Source organism: Capronia epimyces (genome assembly GCF_000585565.1).
Source record: "Capronia epimyces CBS 606.96 chromosome Unknown aczIQ-supercont1.2, whole genome shotgun sequence".
Taxonomy (NCBI): Eukaryota; Fungi; Ascomycota; class Eurotiomycetes; order Chaetothyriales; family Herpotrichiellaceae; genus Capronia; species Capronia epimyces.
In genome coordinates this window covers 18,942-40,610 of record NW_006912905.1, presented here as the reverse complement: position 1 = coordinate 40,610, position 21,669 = coordinate 18,942, and the positions used below count along the sequence as shown (strand labels likewise).

The 21,669-nt window shown below is 53.9% G+C and overlaps 8 protein-coding genes across 8 annotated transcripts; 5 read left to right on the top strand and 3 right to left on the bottom strand.

Moving 5' to 3' along the window:
- Window positions 1–999: 999 nt before the first annotated feature.
- A1O3_01828 (uncharacterized protein) lies at window positions 1,000–2,454 on the top strand (the record flags this gene model as incomplete). Its single annotated transcript, XM_007731971.1, has 5 exons — window positions 1,000–1,210; window positions 1,267–1,398; window positions 1,458–1,935; window positions 1,989–2,210; window positions 2,265–2,454. 5 exons carry the CDS (start codon window positions 1,000–1,002, stop codon window positions 2,452–2,454), a joined length of 1,233 nt encoding a protein of 410 aa, XP_007730161.1.
- Window positions 2,455–2,716: 262 nt separating this feature from the next.
- Window positions 2,717–3,876, bottom strand: A1O3_01827 (isopenicillin-N N-acyltransferase; the record flags this gene model as incomplete). Its single annotated transcript, XM_007731970.1, has 2 exons — window positions 2,717–3,346; window positions 3,421–3,876. The coding sequence occupies 2 exons, from the start codon at window positions 3,874–3,876 to the stop codon at window positions 2,717–2,719; spliced, it is 1,086 nt and encodes a 361-aa protein (XP_007730160.1).
- An 827-nt stretch (window positions 3,877–4,703) lies between these two features.
- On the top strand, window positions 4,704–6,715 carry A1O3_01826 (uncharacterized protein; the record flags this gene model as incomplete). Its single annotated transcript, XM_007731969.1, has 3 exons — window positions 4,704–5,382; window positions 5,437–5,759; window positions 5,813–6,715. The coding sequence occupies 3 exons, from the start codon at window positions 4,704–4,706 to the stop codon at window positions 6,713–6,715; spliced, it is 1,905 nt and encodes a 634-aa protein (XP_007730159.1).
- Window positions 6,716–6,830: 115 nt separating this feature from the next.
- Window positions 6,831–7,779, bottom strand: A1O3_01825 (uncharacterized protein; the record flags this gene model as incomplete). Its single annotated transcript, XM_007731968.1, has 2 exons — window positions 6,831–7,194; window positions 7,250–7,779. The coding sequence occupies 2 exons, from the start codon at window positions 7,777–7,779 to the stop codon at window positions 6,831–6,833; spliced, it is 894 nt and encodes a 297-aa protein (XP_007730158.1).
- A 538-nt stretch (window positions 7,780–8,317) lies between these two features.
- A1O3_01824 (uncharacterized protein) lies at window positions 8,318–9,355 on the top strand (the record flags this gene model as incomplete). Its single annotated transcript, XM_007731967.1, has 3 exons — window positions 8,318–8,851; window positions 8,922–9,056; window positions 9,119–9,355. 3 exons carry the CDS (start codon window positions 8,318–8,320, stop codon window positions 9,353–9,355), a joined length of 906 nt encoding a protein of 301 aa, XP_007730157.1.
- Window positions 9,356–9,826: 471 nt separating this feature from the next.
- A1O3_01823 (uncharacterized protein) lies at window positions 9,827–10,855 on the top strand (the record flags this gene model as incomplete). Its single annotated transcript, XM_007731966.1, has 1 exon — window positions 9,827–10,855. The coding sequence occupies one exon, from the start codon at window positions 9,827–9,829 to the stop codon at window positions 10,853–10,855; it is 1,029 nt and encodes a 342-aa protein (XP_007730156.1).
- A 517-nt stretch (window positions 10,856–11,372) lies between these two features.
- On the bottom strand, window positions 11,373–12,210 carry A1O3_01822 (uncharacterized protein; the record flags this gene model as incomplete). The annotated part of the gene is made up of 4 exons (XM_007731965.1): window positions 11,373–11,552; window positions 11,608–11,934; window positions 11,990–12,051; window positions 12,108–12,210. The coding sequence occupies 4 exons, from the start codon at window positions 12,208–12,210 to the stop codon at window positions 11,373–11,375; spliced, it is 672 nt and encodes a 223-aa protein (XP_007730155.1).
- A 5,992-nt stretch (window positions 12,211–18,202) lies between these two features.
- On the top strand, window positions 18,203–21,565 carry A1O3_01821 (uncharacterized protein; the record flags this gene model as incomplete). Its single annotated transcript, XM_007731964.1, has 2 exons — window positions 18,203–19,164; window positions 19,219–21,565. 2 exons carry the CDS (start codon window positions 18,203–18,205, stop codon window positions 21,563–21,565), a joined length of 3,309 nt encoding a protein of 1,102 aa, XP_007730154.1.
- Between the last annotated feature and the right edge of the window lie 104 nt (window positions 21,566–21,669).

Sequence of the window (21,669 nt, the reverse complement as noted above, 5' to 3'; positions counted from 1 at the left end):
TGACTCACGCTCCATATACAAGCACGGCTGGCCCCCCGCTCAAGACAGCTGCGACCAGCGACTGAGCGACACCAGACCAACTTCCGGAGCAGACAAAGCCCAGACCGGCCAAAGCCAGCAGGCCGAAGTTTCTCTCTACAACAGGTCAGTCCTCCGCCTTGATGCTGACCGGCGAGCTTGACATACCGAGTTCTTCTTTGTGCCCAAGAGCTGCCAGTTGCAGAGCATCGTCCGACATATCGTGAACCGTGCCACTTTGAGAGTCAGAAGGGGCTTGCACCTTGATGGCGTCGTGGGTTTTCTCGGCCATTTTCAGGTGTTGCTAAAGGGTTTTCTCGACTCGAAGTTTGTGCTATCCACCCCTTCGTTCGAGGAATGTTTCTATAGAGATGGATGTTGGACAACTACCAGTGTCCTCGGTGGCCTGATATAGCATTGTGCAACACGACGCCCAACATTGATGTTATACCTTCTATTATCTATGGGTGGTAGTCAGGTCAGTTGCTATCGCCTTTTTGGTTTTATCTCGTAGGGGAAAAAACCTGCCGAATTGGGAAGGTAATTGAGAAGATAGAGGGTGGAAGACGAAACCCGCTTTTCATATCTACACATCCATTATGATGATCTGTGCACGCGGCTACGCCCACCCTGATAACGCGGAGGTCCGTGTAGCCGTCGAGACCAGATCCCAAGTTCCAGGACACACTCTCTCCATCAGCTACTTGGGTGTGGTGTTGGTTTCAGTCCCAAAGTTGCCTCTTTTGGACCCGGGCCCAGGTACGGCGAGAATGGATCCAGGACACTTTGAATAGCCTGTACTATGGAGGCGCTCAGTATGATGCAAAGAACGGGGAGCATGGGACAAGGAAAGATTTACATTGGTTCCACTCTGACACGAGGACGACATCCCTCATTTAAGAACGACAACCGTCGCAACAGGTAGAGCTCCTGATTGAACAGTAGCAACGGCGAAGCTCTGTCGAATTGTATCTGTCCACCATGGCCACCACCGTCCGGGAGATGCCAACCACGTCCGAGCTGCAGATGAGACTGGGAGCCGCCTTGTTTACATTGGCGTTCTTCTGGCTTGCGTGGCGGAGATTGAATTCACCCTCGAAGAAGGCAGCAGGTCTCACAGTCACATCGGAGTCGAAGGAGGCTGTGGCCGAGAAGCCGAGGCCCAAGGGGTCCTACTACGGCACACCAGAAGGTTTGAAACCCAAGCCAATTGCCTGGGCGCCGGGAACAATGTTAACTGGAGAAAAGATGATCTGATCACAAAGCTGGACTTTTCGCAAGTCACGCCTTACAAGCCGGATTTCAACTATGAAGACGAGCCGCCGATAGAGTGGTACCACAAGGACTACATCAGTGATAGGGTGTATTCCATCACCATGGGTACCCTCCCCCGAAGACATTCCAAATCTAACCTGCCGTCACTAACGTTGTTTCGACAGCGATCGAAAAGTTGGCCTTTAACGACTGGATTGTGTTCGACCGGAATTACAAGAAGCGGATGGAGCTCAAGGCCAAAGTCTTGGAGGCGGTCGGCTCCGACGCCATCGACTGTCGGGACGGAGGCTACGACGGCTGCGTGGAATTGCTGGAATATCTGTTGGAATATCTGCCACGGCGATTTCCCACCATCTTCAAGCTCTCCGCCGACGGCAAAGAGATCCACAACGCGGTCACGGGGGAGACGTTCGACGTCTCGAAACCGTACATCAAATTCCACCCGTTATACATCGCTGGGCGGCTGGTCGAGGACGACCTGAACATCCTGGTCGAGGGTCCCACGGGGGAATACGTTCTAAAGGCGGTTTTGTCGGCATTCCCCGCCGGATTCCATGTGCGGGAAAAGATGGACAAGACCTTGACCGAAATCCACAAGCCGGTGCCTATGTACAAGGAGAGGATGCAAAAGTCGATGAACAGGTATGCATGAACCGTGAATTAGGGCTGGGCTGCCACCATCTAACTCGCACCAGGTTCTTCCAAAATGTCGGGCCTTCCAGCATGGTCGTGCGGGCCAATTGGGCCATCAACGACAAGGAAGAGCTCTTCTTGACCGAGGGCGGCCATCTCTACGACGAGGAAGAAGACGTGGTAGCGGACGAGAGCATCGACATCAACCAAGTCCAGCTCCGGGTGGAACGACAAGTGCTCCGCCGCCTGCCTCGGACGAAGGCCATCTGCATGGTCACCAAAACGTACGTACCGTACGGTCATCGCTCGAGACGGACCGGTGCTGACTACTGGGACAGGTACCTCTATCGTCTGGTCGACATTGCAGACACTCCTGGCTTCGCTGCTCGGCTAGGCGGGCTCTTACACAAACTTCCCGACAAGTTTGCTTTTTACAAGAGGAAACCGGTTTGGGGAAAGGTTGTGTTAAGCTATCTGGACGAGATGGCGGCCAAATATCCCGCCCTCGACTCCAATGGCACGGCATAGGTTGAATGGAGCGAAGACGAACAAAGACAAAAGTGCATAGAAATGATACCACTGCATGTGCCGGCGATGGGACGCCGGTCTTTATGGGTTACGTCAAGCATGCCAATACATGACTGAACAGAGGTCAAAGGTTCACTTTCCCGATCAACGGGGCCTGGAAAAGGGCAAAGGCTATTGGGATAGACATAATAATAGCATGGCTGGGAATGACCACGTTTGGTAATATAATTTATCATTCAAAAGCAAAGCAAATCAAATCAAATCACCATGGCATTGACAACGGTGGTCCCTCTTCCCCCGAACCGGGCTTTCCCCAAACCACTTCTGCCGAAGGCGAACCCTCTGTCAGGGACATGACGATGTTGAACAAGGTGCTGCTCCGCGTCTGGATCGGTCTCGTCGGGTCTTCCTGGCAGCAGATAGCCTGCGGCGCGCCGAAGGTGTCGGAGAAAACCTTCTCTCTCAGCAATGATGCATCCACCAGATCACCACTGACTCCTTCGCTTTGCAATTTCGCGGTGAGTTGCCGGATCCGTTCCAGTCGGACGGGGGATCCGGCGAGCCAGGGAGGTTCGTCCACGAATCGGTTCTTGATGAAATGGTTCGAATGGGTCACCAGATCTTGCCGCTCCGGGAGAAAGACGTCTCCCAGAGGCGACAACTCCATGCCGACCGCCTTGTCTTTGTCCGCGATGAGGATGTGTTGGCTCGAAGCGACGCCTCCCAGTGACTGGATTTTGCTCCTGGCACTGTCGACCGAGGTACTCTCGAGACAGAGCCGGAGAGCAACGTGGATGGGAACTTTGGTGCTCAGGACCGGCCGGGCACGAATTGCATTCAGACACGTTCCCACCGCCGCCGAATTGAAACCAATCTTTCCCACGATCCCGGACTATACAGTATGAGCGTCAGTCTCTAATCTGAGTTGACGACTAGCTAGTCAGCGATCAGATCTGGCTTCCTTACCTCGGTGATCATGTAGATCTTGGGTTTCCCGACCTGTTCGATCGACATCATGACCAGGTTCTTCTTGACCCGGGCCGTCCAATCCCAATTCTGGGACAGCACCACCTTCTTGGTTGCTGCGTCTCCCACGTTCCACGCGAGACTGGTGCAGCCATCGTGGAAGTGGCCGAGGGCGATTTCGCTGCGACAGTTCAAGACAACAATGTCCAACAGCTGCACTTGCGCCCCGTCGGCGATGCCTTGCATCTCGTCGAGGATGTCCGGGGTCAAGCGTTTGATGGTCGCGGCGAACTCGGCCGCAATGTCCAGCACCGCCGGCCACGACAGCTTGGAAGTCAGTTCGAACATGGCGCCGTAGATTTCCATCTGGCTTCGGATTTCCGAAGATAAAAGGCGGCCATGTTGCAAGCCGATCTGATGGTTCACTCGGTTAACGATTGTTCCATTCCAGATCATGTTGACGCCGACCACGACCTACCTCTCTCGGCGTGCCCTTGAGCTCAATCTTTCGCGGTGCTTTGGCTTCGACAGTCATGGTGATGGAGATGGCGATGGTGATGTTGCTCCTCGAGAAATCGGGGTCATGGATTTCTGAATCTTCAATCTTGAGTGGCGGATGATTAATGCTATCTCGTTGAGTCGTGGCAGTTGAAATGAATACAGGGGAGGCTGAGGAGCCTCAGGCTTCCGCGACGCCACCCACGATGACCAGGCCACAGGGCGCGGTTGCCGGAAGAGGAAGGAAACTGAATCGGCGAAGAGTGGGGAAGGGAGGGGCATGGATGAGCAGTGGAAACTTGTCATGGCACCAATACTGATAAACTAATCGCCTTAGGGCTCCTGGGCTCTTTGGGCCTATAGCTTAAGGGTCCAGGCCTGGGGCTTAGGTCCTTGGAGCTTATCCTAAGCCCAAGCTTAGGGGCTAAGGAGGCTAAGGGGCCTCTAAGCCTAAGGCCCTAAGGCCCTAAGGCTCCGGTACTTGACCGGAGATCTGCGCTGCCCGTCTTGTTCCCCCCAGGCTCGCGACCTCGAACCTCTCCGGAGTTGACAGACGAGCGGGAGCGAGAGCGACGGTTTCCTGCCTCTAGCTACTAACCCTGGGCCTCCAACAACCTTCTAAAGCGAGGAAAGCCTTAGCACTACCACTGCCACCCCCATGCAGTTAGATTGGGCAACGTCAATTGCGCAGAACGGCAGAATGCCCAAGTCCAATTACACGGTTCCCAAGAACCACGGTACGGATACATTTCCTGACAGATTGCCGGCCAGGCTGACACTAACACATGGGGGCAGAACATTCCGGCCATGTCTCCAAGTCACAACGCAGATACAAAGTCCGATTCCAGAGCGACATCAGAAGATCGAAGAGGATAGGCTCGAGTATCCCGGCCAACACAGAACCTGCACCCGTAGCTGTGAGGCCGACGCAGACACAGACACAGATACAGAAGCAGAGGCAGAAAAAACCCAGCCATGGGCATGATCCTCCTCCGATCGATGAACGAGCCACGCCGGCTGTTAACAAGGACGAAGACGAAGACGAAGACGCCGGTGCAGAACAACCTGATGCGCCGTTCCAATGTCTGCAAGACAACAGCGGAGACCAACCAGCCGCGGCCGGGGATGCTTCGCTTGTCTTTGTGTCTCCCAAAGAGCGTCATGATGAGTCGGGCCAGCCTCATCCCGATGACTATTCCTCTACCCTGGACTCGTTCTGCATTCATCCCAATGGCATCTCCCACGTCGGCTATCTCGATGACGGCGGGTTGATGCGTGAACATGACGAAGCACTCCCCTCGGCCATGTTCCTGGCTCAGAGCCCAGAGTCGCAGAGTCACCACCATCTCTCGCCCCAACTATCCTTTCAGGCCGACATCTTGCCCAAGATCCCGCGCGAAATCCCCTACCCGTCGCTGTGGTCAGGCATGCGCAGATCGGAGCGGAGGCTTAATCTGCAATACTGTATTTGTCTCTCTTCTTCTTGACCTTCCCCGTGTAGCTGACCTTTTCCCCCAGACATTGAAAAGGTGGTCCCGCAACTGATGCCCCTGTGGAATGCGGCGGACAACCCGTTCCTCTGCATCATCGTCCCAGCAGCCGCCGAATCGGATATTCTGATGCACGCCATCATGGCCCTCTCGTTTTACCATCGCTCCTTACAGTCTCGGCTACTGCCCGACAGCTCACGCGAGTACGGACGAAACGAAGACAATGACGCGGTGAAAGCGCTGTGGCACAAACAGAAAATCCTGACGTTGCTCCAGGGCAAACTGACCAAGCCCGACTTTGTGACTGACGACGCCACCCTGGCCGCTTGTATGCTGATGCAGACATTTGAGGTTTGTGCCGGGGGAGACCGTGTGTTCTTGCATTATGCTGATCGAGCCCGCAGGTGTTGTTTTCTGGTACCAGCGGCTGGGATCACTGGCTGAAGGGGGCCACTCTCTTCATCCAGCTGAGAGGGAAGCTGGAAAGCGATCTCAAGGACTCCAACAGCTGGGTCCGGCTGGTCAAGTGTGTGGTGGCGGTGGAGACCTTCGCGGCCACGTCGACGCGGTTCGACCTGTTGATCTCGGAGCAATACTGGAACATCTATCGTCGCCTGCGCCAGGACAGTCTCCAGAAGATGGCCATGGGCCAGCTGTCTAGCCTCAACGAGTCTTCGGATGACGAACACTTTGAGAAGCTCGTCGGCTGTCCCGTGGTCGTTGTGTATTCGCTCGGGCGCATGGTCATGCTCATGCAATCGCGCGAAGAGACTGAGGACCCGTCGCGAGGCTCGCGCTTCCACGACGAGGACTCGAAGTGGTACAGCACCTGGTCGATCGAGGCCATCAAACTGGAGGATCTGTTATTCCGGTGGCAGCCCAAGGACACGAAGCTGGAGAAGACGCACCTGGCCGAGGCATTCCGCCAGGCCGCGCTGGTGTACTATTACCGCAACATCCGCCGGCTGGAATATAACCATCAGACAGTGCAGTATCACGTCCGACGCACGTTTGACCACCTCGGCGCCATCGCGCCCTCGTCTGACATTGAAGGCATCGCGCTATGGCCGACCATGATCGCCGCCATCGAGATCGACGAGACCAAGAACCCCGAATTGACCCATCGCGCCATCAAACACTTACGAGGCATCAGCAAACACATGGGCGATCCGCTCCATCAGAACACCGAGAATGCCCTCAAGCTCCTCTGGTCGCGTCGGAGGGACGCTGAGTCATGGGAGAAGAGGATGGCTGTCGACTGGAACGAATTGAGCAGGGAAATGGATTGGAAATGGTGTTGGGTTTAATTCAGACAACCCAGATAATCGCGTGAAACTCATCATATGTATATGTACCTATATATAACATACCATCATAGGAGACGCACCGCCGATGCGGATGCTAATCTCAACTGACGACCACTCAATTTGATGCCGTGGGATTCTCTCCGTCTCCCAGGAACTCCCTCATGGTCTTGTCCACCGTCTCCTCGGCCTGGAGGTAGGTGATCGGGTCTCGAAGCTCGTACCATCCGCCGTACGGAGGGTTGACATTGTACCCAATTGCTCTTTGTGTGCGTTCGTCTAGGCTCATGGCCTGTTCCTTGGTGATGTTCAGGAACTGATTTTCTTCCTGTCGCATATGGCCGCGGGTCCACGAGACGCCCAGAGTGCGACGCACCCGTGACGACCCGTTCTCTCCGCCACGATGGACGGTCGAGCCGTGCAGCAGGAGACAGTCTCCGCGCTTCAGCACGGTGGATGCCAGGCTGTGGCCGGAAGGGTCCCTGAGGAGAAGTTAGTCGGCGGAATTCAAAGTGCATCCCACCTCCACGCTCTCACCATTCTTCATCCCATCGGTGGCTTCCGAGAATCGCGTCGACCATGCTCCCTGCCTCGCCGGACCCCTCGTCGTCCAGAGCGATCAGCGCCCACGTCTCAGCAGGGATCTCGAGGGGGTGGTCGACAAAGTAGATGTCGTCGTGCCGGTGCAGCGGCTGAGCCTGTTCGCCGGGCGCCGTTTCAAACACCACCGTCGCACTCAGCCACGGCCGCGACGTGTTGGACAATCGGTCTTCGCCGTGCCAGATGCGCGTGGTCTTGGACATACGGGCGTACAGCAGTCGTTTCAGCTGTTCCGACAGAATCACCTGGTCGACCGTCGTGGGCGATTTCGACGCCAGCGCCGTGATAGCCTGCGGAGACACGGCATCCGACTCGAGCTTGAGTTCTTTCTGAATGGCCCGGACGCTGTCCTGGCTCAGCAGGCCGGAGATGATGACCGCGCCATCGCGATCGAAGGCCTCGAGGATCGCCTCGTCGGTCGAGTCGGCTGGGAGCGTGGTGAATGCAGGCGCTTTGGCGGAGGGCATGATGGAGAGGCTACGGCTGCTGCTTGGCCGTGGGCGAGGGCGAGGGCTGCTAGTATCATCCAACGTGTTGGCGATTGCCCATACGATGTTCACTTCTGTGCTTCTGCTTCTTCTATAACATGGACGCCCGGTCTTGGAATCCACCACAAGGGTGTTAATGTCCAAGTGGCCCCCGAGACTGGGGTATGACCGAGCAACAAAGTTGCCCTTTTTGCTTCCCTCGACTTTGGTTATCTCCTCGAATAAATTAAGTGGGACCAAGAATTCCTTCCCAATTTGGTAGTTCGTGGATACGGCAGCTTATCTCGCCCGCGGCGCAATGCAAGGCACGATAAGACGGTCAAGATCCTAATTAGCTGTACCACGTATACGAGGCCTCCTAGGCCTACCGGGTTCCGTCAGTGGCAAGTGCATGTGCTTCGCCCGGAGAAGGAGAGGCCCCTGGGAACGTCTACATCTATCCGTACATAATACTGCCGGCAACAGCCCCCGATCCCCATCCCCCAGTTCGACGTCGCATTCTCGAAGACCCTTCAGCATGGCGCAACCTACCGTTGTAAGACTGCCCGCCGGCACCCCCGTGGATGAGGTTCTCGAGGTTCTGGACCGCGATGGTGGTGTGGTCGTCACCAACTTGATCAGCCAGGAGATACTGGACCAGGTGGCCCGAGAACTCAAACCACACGAACAGCCGGATCAGGTCTGGAAAGGGAACTTCTTCCCCGAAGCCACCAAGAGGATCTGTGGTGCCTTTGGCAAATCGCAAACCTACGCCAAAGAAATCTTCCTGAATCCCTTGTACCAGGAGATCTGCCAGCGCCGCCTCACCATCACCAAGAAGTCAAGATATGGAGATGAGATCCGCACGTTTGTGTGCAAACCCATTGGGAACACCAGCACCATGTTCGACATCGGTCCCGGTGCAGAAGCTCAACAACTCCATCGAGATGACGGCGTGCAGCACATCGAGCATCCGACCAAACAGCCCACCTTGATGAACATGCTCGTGGCTCAGACTCGGACAACCCCCGAGAATGGCGCCACCGTCGTGATCCCAGGAAGCCACAAATGGGTACGTCCTCTCCTCGCCGTGTGGTGTGAGAGTCGTTGGACTGAGACTGAGACTGACATTCACCATCAAGCCCGACCTGGAGGACAGCCATCCTCTGCCAGAGCAGGCCATTCCCGTCTGCCTCGAACCGGGTGATGCCCTGATTTTTGACGGTGCAGTCTTCCACGGAGGCGGTGCCAATGTGACCAAAGCCGAACGTCGAAAGGTTGGTTCTCTGTCTCCCCATCAGACCCGGAGTTTGTAGGCTAACACCAGTGCTTCCCCCAGGTCCTGGGGGCATTCATGGTCCAGGGTAACCTTCGATCAGAAGAGAATATCTTTTTGCATTTCAATCCCTCCGTCGCCAAGGAATATCCTACTGAGGCTCTGGAGGCGTACGGGTATAAAGCAGCCAGTTCGGGCTTGGGCTGGGTTGATTATAGGGAGCCACTTGATGCGGTGCTGGGCCGTGGGAAGCCAGCTCCTGGCAGCTTGGACTTTGGCAATGTCGGCATCACGGTGTAATGGCGACAAGTATCTGCTACGCATATAGCAATTCCACTTCATGATGATCTTGTTGATTCTAGCTGCACCAGCTATAATGTGATGGTGATGCAGTCGTATTGAGTACTGGTGGGCGGTAAATATGTAAAAGCGGCGGCGAGTGAGCGCCAAGCTGAGCTCGCCGCTAATTTTCTAACTTCATTGAAGTTGTCGAAGATCAACCGGCGTGCGATTTACCAGTGTACTCCGTACTCTGTGCAGCATTTCCAGCACCAAATCGACATCGCATCTGCTGTGTTGGTCCGTCTCCTTCGACCTGCCGACAAGGCAGGTGCCCGCATAGATACCATGAACCCCCCGCAAGCTGCTCTGCGGCGAGCTTGTGTAGGCAAGTGGAAATTCCGCCCAGTGACCTTTGTCCGTCAACTGACCAATTTCAAAGCCCGACAAAGTCCGCTCTCCCCCTCGCCTTTCCTTGAGCTATGTTCCAGCATGGCCGCCCTTCGGCTCCTCCACAAACGAGACTTTCACTCTAGCGGAGTCCAACCTGCGCCCAAACTTCTGGACGCGAAGGCCAGTGCGGCTTCGAAAACGAAACTCAAGCAAGGAACGAAGGCAGGATTGCCACCGTCCACACATATGACCACACGGGATAGAATTGCCGCCGTGTCCCAGCGTGCGCAGCAGAAGATTGAGGAGCAACGAAAGGAGCAGGAACGGAACCTCGTCCGGGGAGGACTTGCTTCTTCCAGCGCGTTTGGCGGTGAGCTATACAAGTCTTCCGACCACGACGACATACCCAACTTGTTCGACGACCGCAATCCGTCACATATGGCACAGGTTCTCAATCCCCGTCCCAGCGCCCGCGCACGATGGCAGCGCCGTATGGTCATCCGACACATCAGGCACGCCGGCCGGCTCAACAAGGAAATGAAGATCGCTCGGACGGAGAGACAGCATCTCCTTCGGTCACATTTCTTCAAGACGTCCATGAAGAAGCTGGCACCCCTGGCTCGTCAGATTGCAGGCAAATCCATTGACGAGGCAATTCTCCAGATGAGGTTTTCCAAGAAAAAGGTGGCACAGGAAGTCCGACAGCATCTGATCCAAGCCCGCAACGAGGCCATCGTCATGAAGGGCATGGGGCTGCAACCTGTCCCAACACCACCAGATGCAAAGCTCAACGAGGATCCCAGTGAGACGAGACCTTTACCCCATCAAACACCTATGAAGACGTACAAGAAGGGGCACACCCCCCAGGAAACCGATATTTACGTGGCAGAAGCCTGGACCAATCGTGGACCTTATGGTTCGGAGCCTGATTTCCGCGCCCGAGGACGCGTCTATGAGAAACGTCCGCCTCACACAGGCATCAGTGTCGTGTTAAAAGAGGAGAAGACGAGGTTACGGGAGGCTGCGGCGAAAGAAGCCAAAGCACTTCGAAAGAGGATGGGGAAGAACATGTGGGTTCATTTGCCAGACCGAAAGATTACGGCTCAGCGTCAACATGTTTTGTGGTGAGGCTTTGTACAATATTTGTCTGTGTGGGATATATTACTGTCGTTATATACAAGAGTGGCGGCGAGGGCCGTCTTAGACATGACCATCTCGAAAATGTCTGATTCTTCACGTCTTGACCTATACCTAAGGTTTCTGTATTATCATTACATTCTGCTTGCGAGCCTCGTCCCTCCGCGTCTAGTAATGGCGCTGGATGATGTTGCAATCAACGCTGAAACCTGAATTGTCTACACCTACGTATATCAGGTAGATTCAGCTCATAGTTACAGACAGACTCATGGTTTTGTCTCATATACCTGAAGTCGTAACGTCGACTGTGCTCGAAGCCGCCCAGGAATCCGTGTATAGTCCCTCAATGCAGGGACGCCCGCACAAACAAGTCAAACAGATGCGCTCAATTACAGTACAATTTGACGCCTCGTCTCCAAATCTCTCACAAAGCATCCCGGCAACACAACCCGGCAGATCTTATGACGCCCTCTTCGTTCTACGCCACAGAGGAATCGGCGGCCCCTCATTAAGCATGATCATGATCAGGAATCAACTCATAGCCCCCTTCGCTCGGAAGCACCACAGCGGCTAATGTGATGGCAATCGCACACAAGGCCTCGAGACTCCACGACACTGTACACATGGTCCAACTCTTGTCTAGATACCAGCCGATGAAAAACCGTTCGTCGTTCTCGTACAAGTATGCCTGTCGACACAGTCAGCGAGTTATGGCCTGGACTGAAGAAGTCGGCAACCTCTACCATCAATGCCATTCCAAGGGCCTGCACGAATGCCGCCACGGCCACCAGAATGGTGAGCACACCCCAGCCTTGTTCTCTCTTCTGCTTGCCTCCAATCAGTAGGATTGCGAATGCCACCAGTGTCATGCCTTCCAGCACCACCGCAAAGGACATCAGGAACCCCACCGACCTCCACATGCTGCAGAAGTATCTATCTTCTCCTCGACAATCATTGTACCGGGGGAATTGAACGCAATGCAGGGACGTGGAGCCCGTGTAGGAGTCGGTCGGAGGCAGGATATTAGTATTGGAGCATTTTCGATGGAGGCCGTACGTATAATGGATGTTCTGGTTCTGGTCAGTCGCCGGTCCAGTCCACATCAGAAAGACAAAGACCGCGTACCTTGGTGCCGTCGTATGATATCCAATCGGGGACGACGATGGACGCAATTGTCAATCCAGATGCTAGCGGCACATGGTCAGATGCCGATGCACACGAAGTCGACCCAGCATGTACGTACCAACCAGAAACACAAAGAGAGCCCCGGAGAATACGATGCTTCTCGTGAGCATCCCAGTGTAGTTGTGGCCATGCCCGCCGGGGACAAGAGAAAAGTCCGCCATCCTCCCATACAGGCCACAGCGGGCGGGTTATTCCAGCTCTTCGGCGGAGGCCTTGCCACGAGAGAGCTATGGATGTGCTATGCCCGAAGGCACCGGTCGGCTGTGTGCGGTCCTATAATCGGCCTCGTATGGACTAGGATGCAAGAGGGGATTGGAAAAGGCGCGTCAAAGACTCTGTCAGATATCGGCTAGCATCAAGCGGTGGCGTCGAGTTTCCTGGGCCGAGAGACCAGGTGGCCAACTTTGGTAAGAGCCGACACAACGAAGAGAGTGTACTGCCCTCAACTGAAGAGGACGAATTTGAAGTGATTCTATCAAATTGCAATCGCAGGCAGAATCCTTGCAATTCAGTTGGTCTACAATGGTCGTAGCTTGAGCCTCGACTCTGAGGGGGCATTTCCTGCCAAGCAGCGATGACGATGTTGAAGCTCTGCCACCGGTGCCATTACTACTACATGTTACGTTGTAGTAGGCACCTAGTAGGTATCACCACCACACCAATGCTTCTGGTGAACCTGAGTATAGCTCAACATGTCAAGCTCTACTTTACGCCGCAGAACAGATCGATGCCATCCCAAGCCATCGCCGTCCTATTAGATCTATCGAATCTTCGGCGTTGTTTCCCGGGCCTCTTGTCCAGGCAGCTAGCTACGGTAAACAGACGACACTGGTAAGGAGATCCGGGCACCTAGTTTTGTCCAGTCATGTGCAACGGGCTTGACAAGTGGAAAAGCTAGACTCACTTTGAAGATGATGAGAACTACATTTGCGCACCATTGGTAACATTGTGCTTTCATGACTTGTCGAGACCATGTCTAGCATCGACCGGAGACCCTCCCTGCAGAGCACTCTGGCTCTGTCTGAAAGCGATGGACTGACTTCTTTGGTTCGAGAGGATGCAATTACCTACTAACTTTTCATTGCGGTCCGAACACCTTGATCGATTCAGAGATTTGACCGGCAACCCCAAAGCATCTCAGCTAAATCGTCAGACACTCTTCGAAATTGCCTCACGAGAAATTGGTACCCTGCAAATTGTCATACTTTTCACAAGAGCCCAAAAGTTGTTGCTCTCCTTCTCTACTTGATCCGGACAGACGCGATGGAAGTTTTTCATCAAGTTTTCCTTTGAAGCAATACGGGCATGGCATACGCTTCAATATCGGCGACGCCTGTTGGTCGTGGACATGTTTCTGCACCGGTGTCCACATGTGATGATGGCCGACATGCCTGGCTCAACGGCAAACTCACCCAGCTCGGAATGTTTCGGCGCTTCTTTGGTGCAGCTTGAATAGCTCGGGACTTACAGGTTTATAATCTCGCAGTCTGGATCTTCTCAAACCGAGCTGATTACCGTGCAAGATTCTCTTTGTTCGACAAGTCCCATATGTCGCTGTCCAGTTCCTTTCCATATCCATCTATGTTTCTGGCCGCCATGTTGCAACTGATTGGCCACGCTATCATTCACTCGCGTCGGTGTCAATTTGCAATTCTCTTCGGGATGGTTCCATTCTCCGAACGGTGAGCGATTCAATTTCTGGCACGTCCGGTCCCTCTTGTGGGTTGCCCTGAAGCGTCCGTGTCTTGCTGGTTGGAAAGACAAGAGAGGAGAATGATGTCAAGTTGAACAAGTAGTAATCGGTATCTTGACTTTGGTCCTGCGTTTGGTAAGGAAACACCAAGCAGCACTCCCAAGGCAGCTGGGGCGGCAATGACGATGACGGTCTGTAATAAAATGTTCAGATTTAACCCGAACGTCTCAGTCATGGCATCACGTGCCTTTGACTGGTGTTTGCTTCATCGATAATGGACAACTCAGGGACGAGGTTTTACACACAATATGGCTAGGACTCAAGAAGACGAAAGAAGGAGGTCGGTGACTAACAAACCGATGTCGTAAGAGATTGGCGACAGTGCATTGCCGGCTTTCTGACACTTAATACTTGGCATCTATTACGGCTATTCTCCCCTCTTCCGATCTTGGATGTATGTTGACGACTCTGGATCCGGGTCAAAACATCACAATCCAAATTCAATGCTCCCCCAAATTAGCTGGAAGAAAAGACAGGGGTTCCCCGGCCAGTCAACTCTGCCAACACCAGACATCTGTCAAAGCAACACAGCAACCACAAGGTGGCAATCCATCCCGTGAGCATCCGTACCGCGCACTGAGCATATAGTGACTTGGTCATTCCCCAACACGATCAGCCTATCAGGACCAAACCTCCTATATCCCTTCAAGACAGGGTCACAATGATGGTCAAGAAAGCGCTCACGCTATTATCCTTCCGGCTGCTTATATTCCATGTGATTAGTGCTGTGCTGTAGCATTCCTTGTGAACAGCTGCTTGGTGAGTGGGCGAGGACGCTGATATTGGCACAATCGCAATCGTCACCATCAGGTTGTCAGGACGGTTCTTTACCGGCGCCGTGGTACATGGCAAATCAACAATGGTCGAAATTGGGCAGTATTCCACATTTCTGTCGTAGAATCTGTCCAGTGCTATGTGGACCAAGCTCTTATCCAGTACAGCAGCAGCTATGACCTGGTTGATTGTCACTCTACTCTGTAGCTGTGTCCGGGTCTCCATGAGCAACCACAAGCGAAGGACTTTACGATTGTCTGGCACCGGATCAGCTGGAAATCAACCACTTACACTTCCATTTCTCATTACCTAATGTTCCAGCTCGTTGACTTGCTTGTCTGTACATTCTGGGCGGAAGCCAATGTTGCTGGGCCTCCGAAGGTGTACTACCTGACGACTTTTCAGGGGTTGAAAGCTCGCAGGTCTTCTGCCCTCTGGTTGGTGAGGATTGGATGCATGACCTTGCAACCACGCGCCAATGTTCACCATAGGCCATGAGGACAACCCGCTGGTTGCTAGACAGAAATAAAGACGTCATGGCATGTAGTGTCAAGCTGTGTGGGAATGGGAAAATATGGAGATTTGTTCTCAAACGAGTTCTGCTCTCATGGTCACCATCGTTTGGAAGGAGACAATCCGATATCGAACAGTCCGCCAGACTACCAGCTCGAGTCTTTATATTCCCGAATGTGGAGCTCTCCTCGTTGCGATGTTTTGAAATGGGAAATGGGCACTGAGACATGCTTTTGGGGGAACGGGTCTCGAGTTTATGCTTTTTCAGTTTGACGGATCCCGAAACCTTGGGTGTCTTGCACTGGCCGGCTCTACTCCAGAGACCCTCAGTCTGGTCTGGGTGTATAAGCTCGCATAACGGTGTTTTACAAAGCGGATTGCAAGGTTGAAAAGAGCAAATATCAAGATATGTCGCGTGGATGTTCTTGGTAGACGTACAGAGTAGAACATCTTGCCCCATACCTACCCCGCATTACATAATCTGATTATCTGGGGGCACCAGGGGAGCCAGGGGAGCAACGCCTGCAATACGTAGATCACAATTGTACAAAAGGACAAAAGAATAATATGGGCATGGAAGATTCCCACTGCCTGGTGGTGCATGGAAGCTGATGGCACAGAGAGGAATGCGTGCTCAAATACACTCTAAATGGATGATGGTTGATGGTCGATCTACTTTGTTCTCGACGCATATTAGGATCTATGTTCATATGTGAATATTTTTATTCGGAACTGCAAAACGCTGTTGGACAATAATATTCAAGCGCCACCACTACGTACCACCGACCTACCACCCACACCCAATATTCCCAGATATCTCCTACTTGTTTGTCTTTTACTCTATATGTTGTACATTGATAATTATAGATCAGATATAATTCATTTCACTGAGGGAAAGCTAGGGAAAGGCTTACTGCCGACCAGTCTATGTTGCTGTAGGAAATTGTTATATTTACAAATGGATTTATGGTCTCGGTGTGCGCTTCACCGGCAGTATTGAATCATATGCCTGTGCATACATGCTATAGGAATGTCTCTAACATTCGGAAAAGGTGTCGGAGCTACAGCTCTAAGCTGATCCTAGGACCATGGTCCCGCAGACGGGAGGCCTGTCTGAGGGAAGTATATTGCTGCCATGCCAGGGTGTGGCTCTATTTTCAGCTATTGATAGCCGTGGGATTGCTTTCAGTCCATATCTTCACATCATTCCGAAGTCCTCTCGTCCAAAATTGCCGTGGTAAGGCCTGCTAGATGGCTTTACCACAGGACGGGCTCTGGGCGGTCAGTCCACAAGTGTGACAGCGGTTGAAGATATGTGCAAAACGGTTGGCTATCAAAGCGTTCTTCTTACAAGTGCTTGTTGTTGTTATTGTTGTTGTTGTTTTGTTCGGATGTTGGGTTGCCGTTGTTGACGTTGTTCTCAAAACGCTACCACTAACAGACAGACTCGATGGAGTTCACAATCGAAGGGTTGACATGGTGCCAGCTGTTTGGGCGGAGATTTGTCTTTTGACGACAGCGGCTGTCAGGGAACACAGTGTTGGCATGCAGATGGCAACATTTGTCTCCAGACAGTGCAAGATGCCCATGCGCGCATCAGCATCACAAGCATGATCCCCGAACGTTCGAGGGTATTTCTTCAATTTCCATGGACCCTGCGCCAAGGATCAGCGTACGAGGGGGACCTGGAAGATGGTCATTGCGGACGCTCTCGTAATAGCAGATTCAAATTTCGACTATCTCGAGTAGATGTTAGGCTTGTGCTTTGTCGCTGGATGTCGGTTGGATGAAATATCCCCGGCTGAGACCGTTGCTATTTTGATTCTCTAGGTCGGGCCTAAGGCACTGTTCCAGCCGCCTTGAAAGGTGCCAGGTGCGCATGCCATGGATACAGACATGGATGGAGTTGAAGCGACAAAAGAACGAGACACGGGACAGAAAACAGGTGACGTCGGGCTTAGCCTCCCGCCGCTTTCCCACCAACCAACGCCCGCATCGCTTCGCTTCCATCTCAATACTCAATTTTGACGTTCAGTCGACAGCTCTGACACACCACACTATTGCACTCCCTACCGTGTCCCAAGAGAATCTCTCGCTACGACAACATCTCTGAGATCCGCTACTGCACCCCAGGTTGTGCCAGAACTGGCTACCATTGCCATTGCCAATTACCAGCGGAGTCACCCTCGCCCTCGCCCTTGGCTCTCTGCCTGTCCGTGTCTGAGCCTGCGCCTCTGTTCCTTCTGCCGAAGACGACCCCATGAGGCGAGGATGACACACAAGGGAATAGAGAGAGGATGGGCCGCTACATTGACGTCTGAAGGTGCAAATTCGTCCCTGGGATGAGCAGTAGGAAACAACAACATTGTGCCCAACGATGCCGTGCTGCCGGGAACTTTCCGTACCCGTCAACCTCGTGTTTGCTTCCACGACAGCTGTGACGAGTGTCAGTGGGTGATCCGGGACGGGATCTAGCACCATTTTTCTTGCCGCACGCCACCCAAGTGCCACCGTCATCCAGGACCATGGAATGATCCGAGCATGATCCCACTGTGCTCGTCCCGTGGCGCACCAAAAGTTTCAACCTAGCGGCTCTTGAAGCGAGGCTTGGTCTCCACCATGACCAGGACTGTCATTAACAACATCAGTGGTGAGTGTTTTCGAATCATTGCCTCATGTGCTGAGGTAACCACGGTGAGCAGTGGCAAGACCCTGGTCCTGGTTCAAGGTGCCAGCGACATCCCCTGGTCGCCAGGGTCCTAGCTTGGAGCAATGAGATTGGCCTCAAACCGACAGCTGAACACGAGCATTCATCACTATGCATTGGATGCCTCCTCGCACAGTCAGAAGAGAATGGGCGGCTCGACTGCCAGGCTGGATGTCATGTAGAGGATCCAATCTCATCGATGAAGCCCTGGTCGGTGTGCAAGTGGCACGTTGAACTCAATCTGCGCTGCCGCAGATATTGTATAAAGCATCCCTCACACGACCACTTTTCTACATCCTCCAACCATCTTCTTCGCTCCACGGTACAGTCACTCGTTTGGCACTGTCTGCTTCTTTTTTGTCCTTTTGCTTGGTCTCTGACCCGAAGTCACTCTTTCTCCCCCACCATGTTGTTGCCATACTCGGGGACTCAGAAGGCGGCATTGGCCTTGCTCATGGCCGATGCCGTCTTCGGCAATCCATTGGCCACAATCCATCCATGCCCAGGTGTCGACAAGCTCTCTCTCACACCCATCACGGTCACCTCTCAGTACCAACCGGTGTCGACATGCCAGCCCACCACCGGCTGCATTAAGGGTAAATGCTCGACCACCTACCCTTTCGTCACCTTTCCTTGGGTGTCCACCGTGGTGCCCTGTGGTTGGGACGGAACAACCTCTCAGACGACCACGGTCACTGCGGTTGACCAGCCTGTGAGAGTTTCCGAGCATCTGGAAACACTCACTACAGTCACAGCCGCTCCCACAGCCGCCAAACGCAGCTGGATCGATTGGTTGCATAAGGAGGCAGAACACCAGGATGTCACTGTCTACGAAACTGTCAGCAGACGCGCCATGGTACCTTTCCGGGAAGCTGGCCCACTGTGCGTTCCTGGCTGGGAGGGCAGCGGTCTTTGCCAAAAATGCCACCAGCAGCCAGATGGCAGCCGCTACCAGCTCCTCGATATTGTCGAATGTCGATCTGGCACCAGCGCCTCTGGTAAGAAGTACAAGAAATGCTCCGAATGGTACGAGACCTTGATCGAGCGTCCTGCGCCAACTTCCACCGTCACCGCCGTCGCTCTCTGCTCCAGCCAGGGTAATATCCCCGGCGCTGGCACCTACACCTGGACCTTTCCTCAAGTCGCCCCTCCGGTCACCATTACGGCTCCAGCAAAGACGGTCACGGTCACGATTCAGGGGCAAGAGGTTGTCAGCGTCACTCCAAGGAAGGTGTATGCCGTGCCTGGCCAGTCATGGAATGCTTACGTGACCAAATCCTTCTCTGGTGCCACCACTTTCAACTTTAATATCGAGATCACCAAGATCATCATTGTCAACATCCCCTATGCGACTCAACATGGAAAGAGGTAAGGACGAATTATTGTCTCCGAAAATTGGTCTTTGGCTAATATGGTGCTTAGTACCCGTGTTCCGATTCCCACTGGATCTTCCGGCGATGGCTGGTGGCCACTACCAGAGACTGACAACAACGGCAACGCCTACTATGGTGGTGGTGCAGGCTGGGTGGATTGGGCGGTCCCGGGCGCAACCACATCGGCCGCACTTGGTATTTCGTCGTCCTCCACGACCACTGCTGTCGACAGCCCCGTCATGTTCACCACCTCAACCACTTCAGCCGGTGCCGATACTGGTCCGATTGGGGGATCTGCCACCACTAGCTCGTCGACCATGGGCCAGGGCGTTGATGACATTGGGGGGTCTATATCGTCGAGTTCTTTTTCGACCGCCTTTCTTACATCAGCATCGTCCACAACTGGTGGTGACACCGGCCCTATTGGGGGAAGTGCAAGCACAACATCGACATCGACATCGACATCCACGTCCGGCGGCGACACCGGTCCCATTGGGGGAAGTGCCACAACATCAACATCCACGTCCGGCGGCGACACCGGTCCCATTGGGGGAAGCGCCACAACATCAACATCGTCTGGTGCAGACGTCGGCCCCATTGGCGGAAGCGCCACAACATCAACAACCTCTGGTGCAGACGTCGGCCCCATTGGCGGAAGCGCCACAACATCAACAACCTCTGGTGCAGACGTCGGCCCCATTGGTGGGAGTACAACGACCTCGTCGACGTCGAGTGCTGAGGTTGGCCCAATTGGTGGTTCTACCACCGCCACAACCTCGTCGACCTCGGGTGCAGAGGTTGGCCCGATTGGTGGTTCGACCACATCCATGGGATCATCGACATCGAGTGCAGAGGTTGGCCCAGTTGGACAGAGCACGACAAGCTCATCAACCTCAAGTGCAGAGGTAGGCCCGATCGGAGGCTCTACCACAACTTCAGGACTTGCCACTACGACAACAGCTACTAGCCCGATCTGCAACTTGAATGCGAATGTTTGTCTCGACTCTCAACTCATCACCGCCAATACCGTCTCGACCGTCACTTGTCCTCTCCTTGGTGGCCTCATCTGTAGCGTCAATGACTTGTTGAATCTGGTGCCTACTTTGCTCGGTGGCAATCCCAACGTCTTGTCCGTCCTTGTTGGCGGCAACCAGGTCGTCGGTCTGTCTATCACTCCGGAGCAAGTGGCCGCCGCCATCAATGCCGGAGAGCTAAACGGACTTTGCGGTGCCGTCCCGCCAGTCACCGTTCTCGTCAATGATCCAACCTGTCCAATCAACCCGACCACAGGCACCACAACTTCGTCCTTGAGCTCAACCCTGCTAGGCACATCAACCACCACCACTCCATTAATTGTCATATCCGTGGGCAGTTCGTCATCGGCTGTTTCGCAAGGTACTACAACCCTGGGTCTAAGTTTACTGTCGACTACAACGGGACTGGGTGCCACAACTACCAGTGCCATTTCCAGTGCCGCAACCACCATCACTTCCAGTGTCGGAACTACCATCGCTTCCAGTACAACATCTGCCGCTGCAACCACATCTACATCGGCTGGCCCCATATGCAATTTGAACGCCAACATTTGCTTGGACTCACAGTTGATTACTGCAAACACTGTCGTGACTCAAAATTGTCCACTTGGAACCGGCGTTCTTTGCACGACCAATGACTTGCTGAGCTTGGTTCCTGCCCTCTTGGGCGGCAATCCCAGTGTGGCATCGGTGCTGGTGGAAAACAACCAAGTTCTGGGGTTGAGCATCACTCCAGCAGCCGTGCAAGCTGCAATCAATGCCGGCCAATTGAATACCGTTTGCTCGGCTCTGCAGACCACAACCGTCACCCTGTATGACCCTACGTGTCCTAACAACCCGACGACCTCATCGACCACTCTCAGCAGCCTGACCACTCTCGCCACCTCGACCAGCCCGACATCAGCCACTGTGACCACATCGGTTCTCTTGACTACTACATCTGCCGCCACGACCACGTTGACGCAAGCGACTACAACCACCAGTGCCGTCACCAGCAGTACCACTACCGCTGCCGCACAGTGCGGTGTCGCCGTGACTCTCTGTGCCGGTCAGACCCTTGCCGATGTTGGCCTCTCCACTGTGACTTGCGACACTGGCGTCTCCGGACTCCTTTGCAGTCTCACTCAGGCTCTCCAATCGGCCGCAAACGTATGCGCAGGAACTTGTGGCGTCATCGGAACATCTACCGTCGGCGGTGCGGACGTTGGCTTGATAGGCAACACCAACATCCAGGCAATTCAGGCAGCTGTTGGCGCCGTGCCCAATTGCCAACCTGGTGGAGACCAAGTGGCTCTCAGTGATCCTGGATGTGACGGCCAGGTTCTCAGGCGAGCAGTATATGGTCGAGCTCGTCGATATTAGACAGTGTTCAAGTGGATGGGTTTTCTTCAATTCGTTTCTTTCATACCATTTGATGGAGGGCTTGGGTTTTAATGAATTCCAATGGTATATTTTATAGCATTACA